We start from the raw sequence: 14130 nt of genomic DNA, 5'->3' as shown, positions 1-14130 counted from the left end.
GGCTTCAGTTACTCCTCACAGCACTGTCAGGAGAGGGAAGCTATCGCACTGGCCAGCTGTAGAGGAAGTGTTACCTGAGCAATTTCCATTGTGTGATAAGGTTCTACAGTTGTATGGCATTGTACTGAATGTACAGAAACTGAGAGCAGCAGAGCTGCACAGGGTGGGGCTCACAGGTTACACTAGTTTCCACAGATTTTCCATCACCTTTCTCCCTTTTTCTGTGACACCACGTCTGACAGGTGTGCTGCATCGTTGTGTCATTTTCATGCTGTTGTTGTTTCCTGTCAACTTTGTGAAAGTGGGTTAACGTGTGGGTAATGCAGAACTTGACATTGATACTTTACCAGGATGAATTCTAAATGAACAGTTAATACTGCACACCTACAGTAGCTGGGATCTCTGGGACTGAGAGATGCCTGTCTCTTCTGTTGTGCAAATAACTGAAACAATTCCAAGTGTTCCCATTTTGTTTGAAGCACATTGTGCCATGAGTCAGCGTTGTATATGTAGCGCTGCAGTTCCTCAGATGGCCACTTGAGGCCACTCCAATAGCGAGCCAGTCCTATAGCTAATTTTCCCATTCATGACAACTGTGCAGGGGTGAATTTTTATAAACCTCACCCGCTTCAATGCATATTTAAAGGCATGGCGTCTTTGAATGAAAGGTCAGTGCCATCTGTTGAGAAGTCGCTACCACCACGACAACCATAGCTACATACTGTAACCTCAGAGTAGAGGCTTAGCCATAGCTGTTACTGTTTCAGTTTTCAGTTCATGAAGGTAAACTGTAACATTTATGTCGCCTAAAAAAGTCTTGTTCAGCATCTGGTTGTACCAAAAGAGCCTCTAAGGTAGGAGTGTCCAAACATTTTTGAATGGGGGCCAGATTAGATAATGTGAAAATACCTGCTTCTCGCATCATATAGGTTATCAAAACACACACACACACAAATGAGACAGACACAACTGTTCAATAAAAAAGTATTCAACTTTCCACCGCTCCTAAAAGTGGGCATCCCTTGCTGTAGACTTAACCCTTCTTTTCTGTCTGTCTACAAACTGTATGATAGTCCTGCCATCGTTAGGTGAACATAAAAAATGCAATGTCAACTTGCTTGCCAATATTGTGTGGCGGGACACATATAGCATATTTTGAAAAAAACAAGCCAAGAGCCATTTAAAATCGGCTAGGTGAAAATTAGCATTAGCATTATCACAGTAAATAGCTGTAAATGTATCCTGCTAACCAAGCTAGCAGCTAGGTTACAGTTATCTCCACCCTCTTGTCCAAATATAGTCACTTCCTGCTCCAAAAATCCAAGTGGGTGATGGCCAAAATGCCAAACTCAAGGCTTTAAAACAGCAGTCTATAACTCAATGGGTGACGCCACAGCGACTATGTCAACTGTCTATGAGCAATGCACTAAATTATTTTTTTCACTGTGGGTGTCCGATTTTATTCTACAGTACTCTCAAAATTAGAGACTTCAGGAAAACTTTTTTTTTTTTTTTTTTTTTTTTAACAGAGAGCTCTGTAGAAGCATCAGACACATGGCAGGACTCAAACGCAGAACACACACACACTGTGTACTGACCTGAGTGACATGATCTTGTATGCATCAGGCAGGTAACACCGAGTGTTCTCCATCTGGGCGGGGTCCGAGTCGCAGATCTTGTCATCAGTGCGGCCGTAGTTGGCGCTCTCGATCATGATGACATCTGTGCCCGGGCAGCGCAGCTCGATGGGGTAGGACTCACAGGACAGCTCCCTCCGCACCACCGCCATGGGGATAGGGGCACGGCCATAGGCTGGACACACAAACACAAACATAAAGATGTTGTCTCTTCTGCCTACTGAAATACGTACAAACTAGACTTATTTGTTGAGCTGTCTTTAAAATATGTTCACTGGAGGACTAAATTGTACAAGAACAGATTGTGTTCAACTAAGACTGCATTTGTACCCTTGTCATATAGACTAATTATCCACACTATATGAAAACAATAGCATCACAGAAGATTATTCATAAGGGCATGTCCACTGTCGCAAGTGAACCGACTTGGTAATTACTGTTTTGCAGTTAGCAGTTTTCGACATCACTCCAGATAGAGAGTAATTGCCTGGCAATTTCAACAGGCATTTAGTGCTGCAGAGATTATTCAAAGATGGCAATGCCTAATTATTCTCAGAAGTTGCGAATTTGATGCATACATCCACTCTCACTATAGTGAAAGAGGAAACATGTCATTAATTCCAATGAGACTGAAGCTAGTGATCTGTCCCAGATCTTTTTGCTGTTGCGTTGCTTCCTTGCTTGTTTAATGAGTAGAACTGATGAAGGCTCTTAGATGATGAAACATCTGCAAGACCAAACAGCAATCAAGCTGCCATTGACTAATTATGTCTGGATATCCTATAACCTGAATGTCTGGCAGTCTGCACAAAGGGAAACAGCAGCAGCTTTTGCACCACATTTCTCACCTGTGGTGCAGAGAGACACGGCATATGATGGGGCTTTTGATAGTCCCATCAAATTCCAAGACACCACACTGTGCAGCCAAAAAATACATATATATGAACAGAGCTGCAAGGTATGAGGAAAATATGCGATATGCAATAACATTGTTGAATATTATGATAACAATATTACTTGAAAAAATGTTGTATTACTATAAGTGAAACTTGAAATCATTTTGATAATGGAAATTTGTGTAAATAGTCTCACCTTAGAAAATAACTAAAATAAAGGGGAGATCATTGTCCAATTTTTTTTTTCCATATCGTAAGCAAATGTACACAGTATGATAACCATCCACCCATTTTCTAACCGCTTCTTCTTGATATCTTGATACATATTTGATCAGTGCTGCCTAGTTTGTCTGAACACAGTTCACGCATGGTGATTGACATGATTGACAGCTGTGTCCGAGACTCCTCAGGTCTGATTGATTGTTTTTCTTCAGTGGATTTGGTGGATTAATGCAAATGCCACTACAAGACAGAGGAGGAACATCATTTTTTCACAGATCATCTGTCTTGCATACTACCGTGTGGACATAGAGAGAGTTTCAGCAAATAGTGAAAAAGTTATTTTCACAAAAGTTACCAACTGTAGTATTAAGGTGTAATCTGCCTTGTTGCTGCTTTCAAATACTGCTAAAATACAACAAACTGCTCATTGAATTTATAAAAAAAATGGAAGGAAATTATTTCCAGAATTTTTTTATTTAACAAATTGGACATTGAACTAAGCACAAAAGGCGCCAATAAAAAATAACAAAAATAACACAAGGATGATAGTTCCATTTTAAAAAGCAGTTTTCTACTGATACTTTCTTTCAACTGAAACTCAAAAAAATTCCTAAATGAAATATCACAGTGTTTCCTGATGACTTTATTGCGGAAACTGACAACGCGATGACAAGAGAAAATGTGCAGCCTTTGACATAAATAAATAAAACATGTGCTTCAAGAGAATATGAGCTTGCAGCTTTGCCTCTGCCTCACACTTCAGATGTTTTTCACAGCAGAGATTTTTTGCTTTATATCAGGAAATATTGATCTCATGTGGTCAGTCTATTTTTCATTTTTTTGTATTTTTCCTGTATGTGGTACTTATTTTATTAGAGTATTTGTCCTAAGAACATGATCCTTTGCTATTTTTGTTAATGGTATATTATTAGTAAATTATTTAATTTAACTAACTTATTAAAACAGATTGTAGAGGTTTGTATAACTTCTTGTTTTTTTTAAACTGTTGAATGTGTTAAAAGATATTGCTAGAAAAAAAAACAAAATAAAAACCAGCCCATCTTCTTTCTTCTCCTTCTTTTTTTCTTTTAAGTAATGACGCTCCACACCTTCTCTATCAGCCTATCATCTCACTGCTCCTCATTTTAAATATGGTTCTTTCTCTGCCATAGTTCTTTCTTGCTGCTGTCATGCGCACCCTCACCTCCCCATCACCACCTAGTCTTTACGGATTCATCAGCCTCATCGGCCTCAGCAGTCAGCAGCCTCAGAGTCATCAGCCACCACCATCATCGGTGTCTGGACTCCATGGGGGGATTTATCTTGCTGCCGCTCAGATGTCCCTCCATCACAAAATATCCCCCTCTAGTGTCCAAGCGCCAAAGACTTCTGTTGAATCTTAATTTCCCTCACTGGCTTCTAATTTGAAAAATAATAAATTTAATCCTCTAAACAAGGGAGGTGGTGGTGGACAAACCCCCCTCCCAAAAACCTATCTTTCCAAAAAAAAATTTTAAAAAATCTACAGATCTACTCAACCAACATTCTGGTATCCTGATATATCCTGCTGACAGTTATATGCTCCAACAGCTGTCCCATAAAAAAGCCATTGTTACCCAAAATCTAAAAAATGCCACCTGCACTGATTCTACATTCATAACGAAAGAATATGTCATACAAATTTGTCTCTTTTATGTATCCTTGCCTGTTCAATTGTGTGTTTATGAACACATTAGATACTAGATATATATAGTCTTATGATTAGACTAGGTGTGTGAGGCTGGATGTTTCCAGGGATTGTAGTTGTTGTGGTGTAGCTTGGATGTTGTTATTCTCTGTTCCTGAGAGCAGCAAGCCCTGGGAGCATCAGCCATCATCCCTTGATAGATAGCTTATCAGCTGAGGTGTTCACTTGTGTTATTCGCTTTTGTCATCACCTCACCCTACTGTAATTGTAATGTAGATTTTATTGTGTTTGATTTCACACGGCTTCATATTGTGCGTCATTGGCTACTTCTGCCCAAGGGCTTCATCTGAGAATGTTATTATCAGATACATCCGGCGCAATATACATAATATGCATTGTCCCAGTCGAATAAAGGAATATATTAAGTCTGTAGTTTGTGACCACAGACGCGGTGATGGTGACTGCTTTATGTTCTGTCACTTTTATTTTTACTTTAGTTGACACACACATGCGCATGTATGACCACACACATTCAGTGAACGGACGACTACCTACACACAGACCTACAACATCCCTTAAAGTGAGGCACAGCACCACCTTCCTTGCTCACCCTGTCAGGATAACCATAGCAACCCTGTCCTCCCTCCCTTGGCTCTCTCATTGGCTGGAGGAGCGTCATGGTTACACGAATGCAGCAAAGAATCTGAATGAGCTCAATGACACTCTGCCCGGGCTCTACTTAATACTGCCCTTCACAACATCACGCAACAACACGCACACACACACACACACACACACACACACACACACACAAACGCTATGAGTGATGACATGTAGAGGAAGAAATCTGTGTGCTGCTGGTACCTGAGGGCACTACATTGATAATGGCAGGCGCTAGCTTAGAGATAAGACTGATATATAAGTGACATTTACCGAAAATGTCCTTTCTAATGAACACACACGCCTGCGCGCACACACACACACACACACACACACTGCAGGCTATGATTAGACTTTAAGCACACATTCGGATAGGATGTGTGTCTCAGCAGTGGACGAGGATTTGAAGGACTTTTTTATGCGTGGGAGAGCCGAGTGCTTAGGGCAGTGGGTCATTATTGGGTTAATATGAGTGTTGGTTTATTAGTTTCTCAATAGCGGCATCATGTCCGCCTTCGTGAGCACGAATGTAAATTTTGAAGAGCGGGTTAATTGAAGTGTGAGGGGATCAATACACCGTATTGTAAGGCAGCTGTCTAGACTGGCTTTGGATCAGATGTCTTACAGTGTTGCCTTACAGGGTCCCCGCTGGGCATAAAGAGAGCATTATGACACAAACACACACACTAGCACACACAATTCAAATAGGGGGTCTATCTGTATTCCAATTAAAAAGCTCCTCTGCCTTGATAAGCAGCAGTAAATGGTCTGACTGGAGCGCTGCGTCCTGTCCTGTCTGTCACCGCCTAATTCATCTATTTATATCAGCTGCCTATAAAACATGCACTGGTTTAACCTGCCTCACTCCACACATATTCTGTTGCCTTTTTTTTTCATGCATTTTCATTTTTCATGTGCAACTCTTGGTACAGACACATAATCCGCACATAAACTCTCGCACGCGCCAGTATTTAGCCCTTTGTCTTTGCACACATGCAATAACGTGTGTGAGCTGGCAAGTGCATGTTAATGTGCCTGTCATTAGTTGTGTAAGTGGTGACAGAAAGTTGGCAGCCGCAGACAGTACAGACAATCTTATTCAGACACTCTCATTGCCTCAGGGGGCTGAAACAAAAGGATATCGATTTTTACATTTGGGCCAAGAACAAGAGAGTGGCGAAAGAGGTGGATAGATGGAAAGAAGGAGAAGGAGAGGGTGAGAGGGACGAGGAGAGAGATTTAAAAGGTGATCTCTCACTTGAACTGCCAAAGCATTTGGCCGGTGCCGGTGTCTGCAATGTGGGTCTTGTGAGTTAAAACAAAAACACCACATTTTTTAAAGCGTGAAAATCTATTTTAAAGGATAAGGCTGGCGATATTCTTTGTTTTTCTTGCAGTCAATAAAAAAAAGCAATACTGTAGCCAAAACCTGATAGCTTTCCCTCTATGCTATAAAGCTCCATTGTTGTTCAAAATCTATTTATGTTCAGTATATAAAGACCCCCGCTCACCAAATGAAGGCTTGCTGGACTCGATGTATGATAGCAAAACCACCCACAACCTCCAGTCTGTGCAGTTTTATTGAGGCAACCTTTTGGTTAAGGACCCCCTTCTCTTGGGACTATAAAAAAAAGATCCAGACTGAAAAGTTTCCTCAACAAATGAATTTTGCTGTGTAGTGTGCAGATGTTTCTCCTATTATCGTCCAGAAAACTATTAAAAACACATAATAGAGGTACACCGTTGCTTCGGTTGACATGTTTCATTATTAAGATGGAAATGTTCTTTACTTTGCGATGTATTACTCCACTGCTAAAAATAGTCCCCAACAAATGCACCATTTACTCCTGTTTGAGTAGCATTTCTAAAAACTGCAGCGCCCAGCTGCTTTAAGGATTTACTCTCATTAAAAACATGTTTGTTTTTAGTAGGAATAAACAGCTTTGGGGCTGAGTGCCACAAACAGGGACAGAAAGTATTGAGAAATGGACTAATATGTTGTCTGTCTTTTCATGGTATTTGTTGACCATAAAAATATAGAATGACAACGGCCTGGACATTTTCCATTAAGAATTACATACTTATTACCATAGTTCTCTGTAGATTTTTCACATTGGGTTGGGCCAGGTCAAAAGCGTCATTAATCTGGGTGCAGAGGATGCTGTACCAAGACAACAGTGCTTTTTGCCCTTGCATATGGTTCATTCCCACCTCAACTATGTTGGAGACACAAAGTTTTGAATCTATGGCTTTCTTTTCCAATTTGAAATCCTTATCCCTTTGAGATATTCAAGCCAGCCTTCAGAAAACTTATTTACTTACTTACTTACTTACTTACTTACGTATTTACTCATTGTGGCTGTTCAGTCCAAAATTCAACATGGGAAAGTTGGACAACATTCTACTGTCAGACTGTGCCCAGATAAAGAGTAAACTAACCAGTGCTACCTTCAGCTGTATTATTTCCCCTTAACATATTGAGTAAGTAATAATGTATTATTATTTCCCACATATTTTTCAGTAGTCATAGTTTAATCACTGTGTTCATGGAAACAACGATGAACGACGCAATTATAAAGGTATGGTTTCCTTACCCAGCAAGTCTGTGTACTTGTTTGATAATTACAACACTGCATATCTCATAAATGTTCAGACAATCTATATTTGGTTATTTATAATGCTATATATTTATACAATTCAAAGATATTGTTGCATTTTCTTTCCGCATTTTCAAACTAATTTTGTCATGGAAGTCCAGATTTGGTTCAGTCATAAAGCATTTGGGGCAGAGCTGTTTTGAAGGCTATGCAAAACAGGTAAAGATGCAGTTCTGTGTACTTCTTGCCTTGTTTTCACATCAAACTTGCACTCTTTCACAAAATGTGGTCAACATTTTGGCTGCACTAGTTACCTGCTCCAAACACCAAAAAATGCTCTGACTGTATGAGCAATTTATTTTTATTTTAAATCTGAATGTTATATTGTAGGGGCGGGCGGCACGGTGGTGTGGTGGTTAGCACTGTCGCCTCACAGCAAGAGGACTCCTGGTTCAATCCCGGGTGCGGGAGCCCTTCTGTGCGGAGTTTGCATGTTCTCCCTGTATCAGCGTGGGCTTTCTCCAGGTACTCTGGCTTCCTCCCACATGTTGGGGATAGGTTAATTGATGACTCTAAAAATTGTTCATAGGTGTGAATGGTTGTCTGTCTCTAGGTGTTAGCCCTGCGATAGTCTGGCATAGGGTGTACCCCGCCTCTCGCCTAATGTCAGCTGGGACAGGCGACCCCCAACAGGATAAGCAGTTACAAATTGGATAGATGGATGTTATATTGTAGAAAAGAGAACTGTGACACTACACTGTGTGTAGAAATACAATTATTTTTCTGTGTTCTTTTTTTCCATACTTTTCCAACCTGGAAATTACTAAAATCGAATTCCACACTCTTTCATACTCCGTAGGAAACCTGCCATAAACAGCACAGCACACTATTTGTCCGTTCCTGAGAGTGTTCATGTGGAAGTGTTTTAAAATGTTACGATTTTAGCAAAAATGCTTGGGTACTGAGCATACAACTAGATAAAAGAGACATTGATTTTACCGCATACAGGCATTTTCACTAAAAAAATAAACCTTACTAATGGAGTCTGGCTGTGAAGAAAGCATTGAAAGTTTCACTTTCAGTTCAGCATGCATGTGTTTTACTGAGCATACCACTGGATAAATTAGACATGGATTCCACTGCACAAATTGTGTGAGAGTTTGTATATAGGTGTTTTGCTATAGTTTTGCTGTTGTTAAACATGGACCCCAGTGACTTCAATATATCAAGAATGTTCACATTATTTTTATTCTTCATTTACAGTGGAGGCATGTGACAAAAACAAAGTTTTCTTCCTGAATTCAAAGTAACAGGGGGTGGATAACTGACATGCAAAGGATCATCTGTGGGCTGCAGTATTCCTTTAATACTGTGAATTGTCTATAGTTTGTATGAGGTCTTCTGCAGCGACGTTTGCATTTTCACAGCATTTTTCCTGCGGCAACATGATCAACAAGTCCATCCCATCAGGGTAAACAGTGTCCGTGCCAGAAATATACTCTAAACCCCAGAAAAAATACATTTTCTGTGATTTTTGTTAAAAAAAAATCCATGCTTTCCTATTCTCCTTTATTTGTCTTCACATAACCCTGAAATAATGACAAGACACGGCTCGGTGGAAAAGATGGAGTGCTTGCTGCTGTGTGTCCTCAAGCTAAACTGTCTTTGTTTCAACTAATCCTTGCTAAGTATAAACAGCGTGATTTGCATATGTCGACTTATTCTTTAGACACTGATGCAAATACCTTTGACTGAAACTCATCTCTTGGTGTTAAAGCAAAGCCCTTGGTATTTGTGTGTCTAAGTGGCTGCCTTTGAGCACATCCTGTGTGTGCTGGAGTGTGTTTATGCACGTGTGTGTGTGTGTGTGTGTGTGTGTGTGTGTGTGTGTGTGTGTGTGTGTTTGTTTTTAAGGAGGATCTGTATCCCTGTGGATGTACAGTATTGCAGCGTTTAAAGTATATCTTGTGCACATGCATGTCAGCAGGCATGTGCACAAGTACATAATTGAGTATGTGCGTGTGTGTATGAGTGTGTGTTGTATGCATCCGCACGTGTGTTGCAGTTTTTCCTCACAACAGTGTGATTGACAGCAGCCATTAATAGGATTAAGTCCAAGTGGGCCAGAGCTCCCTGTAGGAGTCTTCAAAGCCCACCGTCACAGGGGAGAGGAGGAAACATACAGACAGCCTACTGGGGCTGCATCTGTACTGAGCGTGCATGTTTGTGTGTGTGTGTGTGTGTGTGTGTCTTTGTGCAGTGTGAATGTGTGCGTGAGAGGCAACTTAGCAGAGCTAGAGAAAGATATAAATGTGTACTGTAATAAGATTGAGGATATGTGTAAATGAGCCGGAGTTAGTGAGTTAAGTGTTTCCTTGGGTTTGCAGCTGCAGTGTTTCTAGCAAGTGCTTGGCTGTGTGGGGGTGGATGAGGAGTCCAAGCTGTGCGATCATTACTTCAATTTGTGGTTGCGGGCCTATAAAGTAAATCTGAACATGTGGAACATAAACTTATTGTACATCACCACATGTAAAAATGTGCTTCTAAGTGGATTCATGCCTGCTAGCGTGTGCACACTCATCCAAAGTTAACAGAAAAAGAAAGGCACCTTGTTGGAATAGCGCTGCAACAAACACCATCTCTTTTTTAATAAAAACTCGCACAGTAAGCCTTTATCTCAGCACACATCTTAACTTGTCATAGTAGGAAAAGCACAGATGTTACTAATGACATTAAAGATGGCTCTGTTCTGTTCAAGCGCCCCAGTAAGCCATGACAGCCTGACAGTGAGCCAGCACAAACAATACCAGGACCCTGAAACTGAATCAGATAAATGGATTTCAGCCAACATTAATTCTATTATTTACACCTGTTTTTTTCCTACTGCGACATGTCAAAAATCCTTCCATGAAGGATGGGGTGAGTCCCATGCAACTTCATTGTGAGCGCCTGACTGTTGCATGCAGTTTCTGGGGCTAACATTAAGCTATGTGTTGATGGTCAGTAGCTACTTGGCTACAGGTGAAACCACAGTGTCTCATCGTCTGTTACTGCATGAGTGAGAAGATGAGTTGCAACTTTGGACTTGCAATGTAATTACTCTTCCATTGATTGGTATGTAATGAGCAATTGATTGCATTTTCTCAAGGAACTTGCCCACACTTGTTACTAACATTTTGTCCACTCTATACAGAGAACATAAATATTAGCAACACTGTACAACATGTGACCTGTTCCATCATTTTCAGTCACATTCACCCTGAAAAGGGATTTTCATTTTAGATTTTTTGTACTTGCACACTGCAGGGCTCCAATGCTCAGTCGTAATTTATTCAGGTAAGTAACGTTTCGAGCGTCAGGCTCTTCATCAGACTTTTTTAAGACAAAGGGTGCCGCCATCTTAAATACACACATGACGTGGTCACATGATGCAATGATACGTTACAGGCCCAGAGAAAAAGGAGGAAAAACAATGACATAGTATAGATAACACATAGAATCAACATGCAAAAAAAAAAATCGACATGCGAAAAAATATTTTATATATTTTTCCGCATGTCGATTTTTTTCCTGTTAAAATGTTCTTAATAAAGGAGAGATAGAAAATATTGCAATATCTTGTGTGCTGTAAAGTGGTTTGAAAAAAATGAAATCGGAATTGGTCAAAATCAGAATCGGCCATTCAAACACTCAGAAATCGGTATCGGCCAAAAAAATTGTGATCGGTTCAAGTCCACCAACAAGGTAATGAAAAGAAGCATACCTGACAACACGGTGCAGGAAGATGAGAGAATATTGTTTATGTGGGTAAAACTACGGTCCATTTGACGAACAAAGTTAGCTAGCTTTTACCACCAACTTTACATAATAATATTCACAATTTGGATTACTTTTAATGAAAAATCATTTTGAATATTTTGATTGATGGACCCTTAGGGATTAAAGGAATATATAATCCAGGAATGGACACATATTCGGATTTCCTGGCCACTTCAAAGGTACGGAGTCGCTCTAAATCTTAACGAATTATACTTTGATGCTCATGGTTTTTGTAAAATGAACTGAACAGTTGAATTATGGAGAATCTAACCAAGCTAAATGTCCACATTGACATTTTTAACATTTATATTTTGATGTGTGATGCCAAGCCGCTTAGAACTAACATTAGCTTAAGTGGTGGCAACCCGGTGGGCTTTAATATTCTAGAGCCAAGACTTTGTTTATGTAATATCAGACAAAATACCACTGTTCTGGACCCTGCCTCATTACTATAACGTTAAGCCTTTATTTCTAATTTCAGGGATACAAAGAGGGAGGGAGGGAGGGAGGGAGAGCGGCAATGAATACGACCAAGGTGCAGTTGACAAGTGTTCACTGCTAGCTTTATATCATGCCTTTATGGGTTAAAAACATTTAATTATTGTGTGAATTTAGCAGTAAGAGTTTTGTATTCTGAAAGCCAAGACTTTGTTTAGTTAAAATCAATCAAAACTCCAAAATGACCAAATATCAGGATATTAACATAAATCCATGTTTATCTAGAAATGATTTTGATAGAGCAGGCCACATATATCACAGTCCAGCAAAACAGCAGCCTCTGTGACACAGCGTCAAAAACACTGTCCTGGGTGTAAATGTATGTTTACTCCTGCACTGTGTGTGGTCTTGTTTCTTACCAATGGCAATGGGAGCAAACAAGGTCGAGACGAAGAGCAGGCATCTGGTCCACATGACGTTTGAGGTTGACCTGGAAGTAAATATGGAGGTACTTCCTGCTGAGCCCAGACGGTCTTGTGGTGAGCTGTTTTTCTCACAGCTCAGTGTTCGTGACACCATACAGGCCTGCAAAATTGACACACAGAGAAGATTTGTTCACTTGGATTCTGAATCTAAACAAGTCAAGATGCCTTATCTCTGTGTATTGGACATTTACACACCTGTGCATGTGCCTATGCACTTTGTATAACACACACTATTTATATCTCCTAGCTGCTGATGCAAGTATCATCAGCAACCATTAGACCTCTAATTATTCCATTTGCTTTTACACTGTGAATGAATTTTCACAATTTCAAAGAAATTGCACACATTTATTAAGTTTATCCAGGACTTACAGCAGAGAAGCAACAGCAGCATTTGTGTCTGTAAAAATCATCTTTTAAACAACAAATCAGCTTCCTGATTGTTACAGATAAATAACTTAAACAAAAAAACAATTATTACAAAGTTTACGCAGTAAAGGAAAATATCTCCCAGACATCCTGTTACTCTATTTACTCATGGCAGATTGATGCTTTAATAAACAGCACTTTACTAAGGTCAATGCAGCTTCCTGCAGACATGTCACAGTAGACTAGACAGTAATCAATAATTATCTTAAATGGTGCTGAGAGAAATACAGAGAGCATGGGATGATTAAGAAGCGTAAACAGTTGTTATAATAACAACGCCAGCCTAACAAAATATGAACCAACATTATGGAATATGTAGAGTATCAGGAAATGTAAAATTAGAATGGTGGACAGAGCCTTCCTATCGAGACTATTTATAAGTGTACTATCTATAGACATGTCAATCAATGATAAGTATGAGATGAGGTCAATAATCGTCAAGCTGATCCCTTAATTATGCATGTGTGCGCACTACTAGATGGCAAACAATGTGCTTTACGTAACTCACAACAGCTGAGGACCTATTTCTGTTTCCACAGGCATTTGTTTGCGGTACAGCCAAGTAGTTCATCCATCATGATTTGTTCTTAAATCATGTTTTAAAGTATCAGATAATCTCCAGGCTGTTCTCATGCACTATTCATACATATACCTATGAAAAGTAATGCACCACTATTGGTATACATCCCAGGAAATCATGAGCCAGTAATTTGTATATAACCCATGTGATTGGAAAGGCTGCAATCATGTGACCAATGTTCCAGAGCGAGTAAAGAAGGAAGTAGTCCCTGCAACGGTGTAGTGCAGGGTACACAGGTACACGGGATATACCCACCTCTTTTTCTGGCAGTTTACAGTATAACCACTGATCAGCCAAAAAGCCATTGGAATACGTAGGAGAGTATACCCACGTCCTTCTTGCTAACCTACCCATCTATGTCGTGGTACACCCACTTTTTCAACCAGAAGGCAGGTTGGGTTGGTAAACTGGTGTTTAGAACCATGTGACATACACGAAATTTGAGTTATTTTAAGGTAGACTACGTCGTCACCATGTTTCCTTTCCTAAGCCTAACCTAAGTAACTGTACTTACCTTAACCTAGCCTACATGACTTTACTTGCCTAAACCTAAAGACACCTAACCATGTTTCTTTTCCTAACCCTAACTTAGGTAACTTTACTTGCCGAAACCAAACCTATATAACTTTATGTCAAGTACGTACCTCATGGGGCGCAAGTTCCATAGATATCATACAAAC

At 40.0% G+C, this 14130-nt stretch overlaps 1 protein-coding gene across 14 annotated transcripts in view; it reads right to left on the bottom strand.

The window, feature by feature from the left end:
• adgrl3.1 (adhesion G protein-coupled receptor L3.1) overlaps positions 1-14130 on the bottom strand; it is a 170363-nt gene that overhangs the window by 119477 nt on the left and 36756 nt on the right. For all 14 annotated transcript variants that reach the window (XM_049569478.1, XM_049569512.1, XM_049569521.1 and 11 more), the window contains exons 3-4: positions 12376-12541; positions 1599-1812 (exon numbers count right to left, since the gene is read on the bottom strand). In XM_049569478.1, the coding sequence (XP_049425435.1) occupies positions 1599-1812; positions 12376-12535 (374 nt within the window). In that variant the 5' untranslated portion in view covers positions 12536-12541. The remainder of the gene's footprint in view (positions 1-1598; positions 1813-12375; positions 12542-14130) is intronic.

Source organism: Epinephelus fuscoguttatus, linkage group LG3 (assembly GCF_011397635.1).
Source record: "Epinephelus fuscoguttatus linkage group LG3, E.fuscoguttatus.final_Chr_v1".
Lineage (NCBI taxonomy): Eukaryota > Metazoa > Chordata > Actinopteri > Perciformes > Serranidae > Epinephelus > Epinephelus fuscoguttatus.
This window is presented reverse-complemented; position numbering and strand designations above follow the sequence as displayed.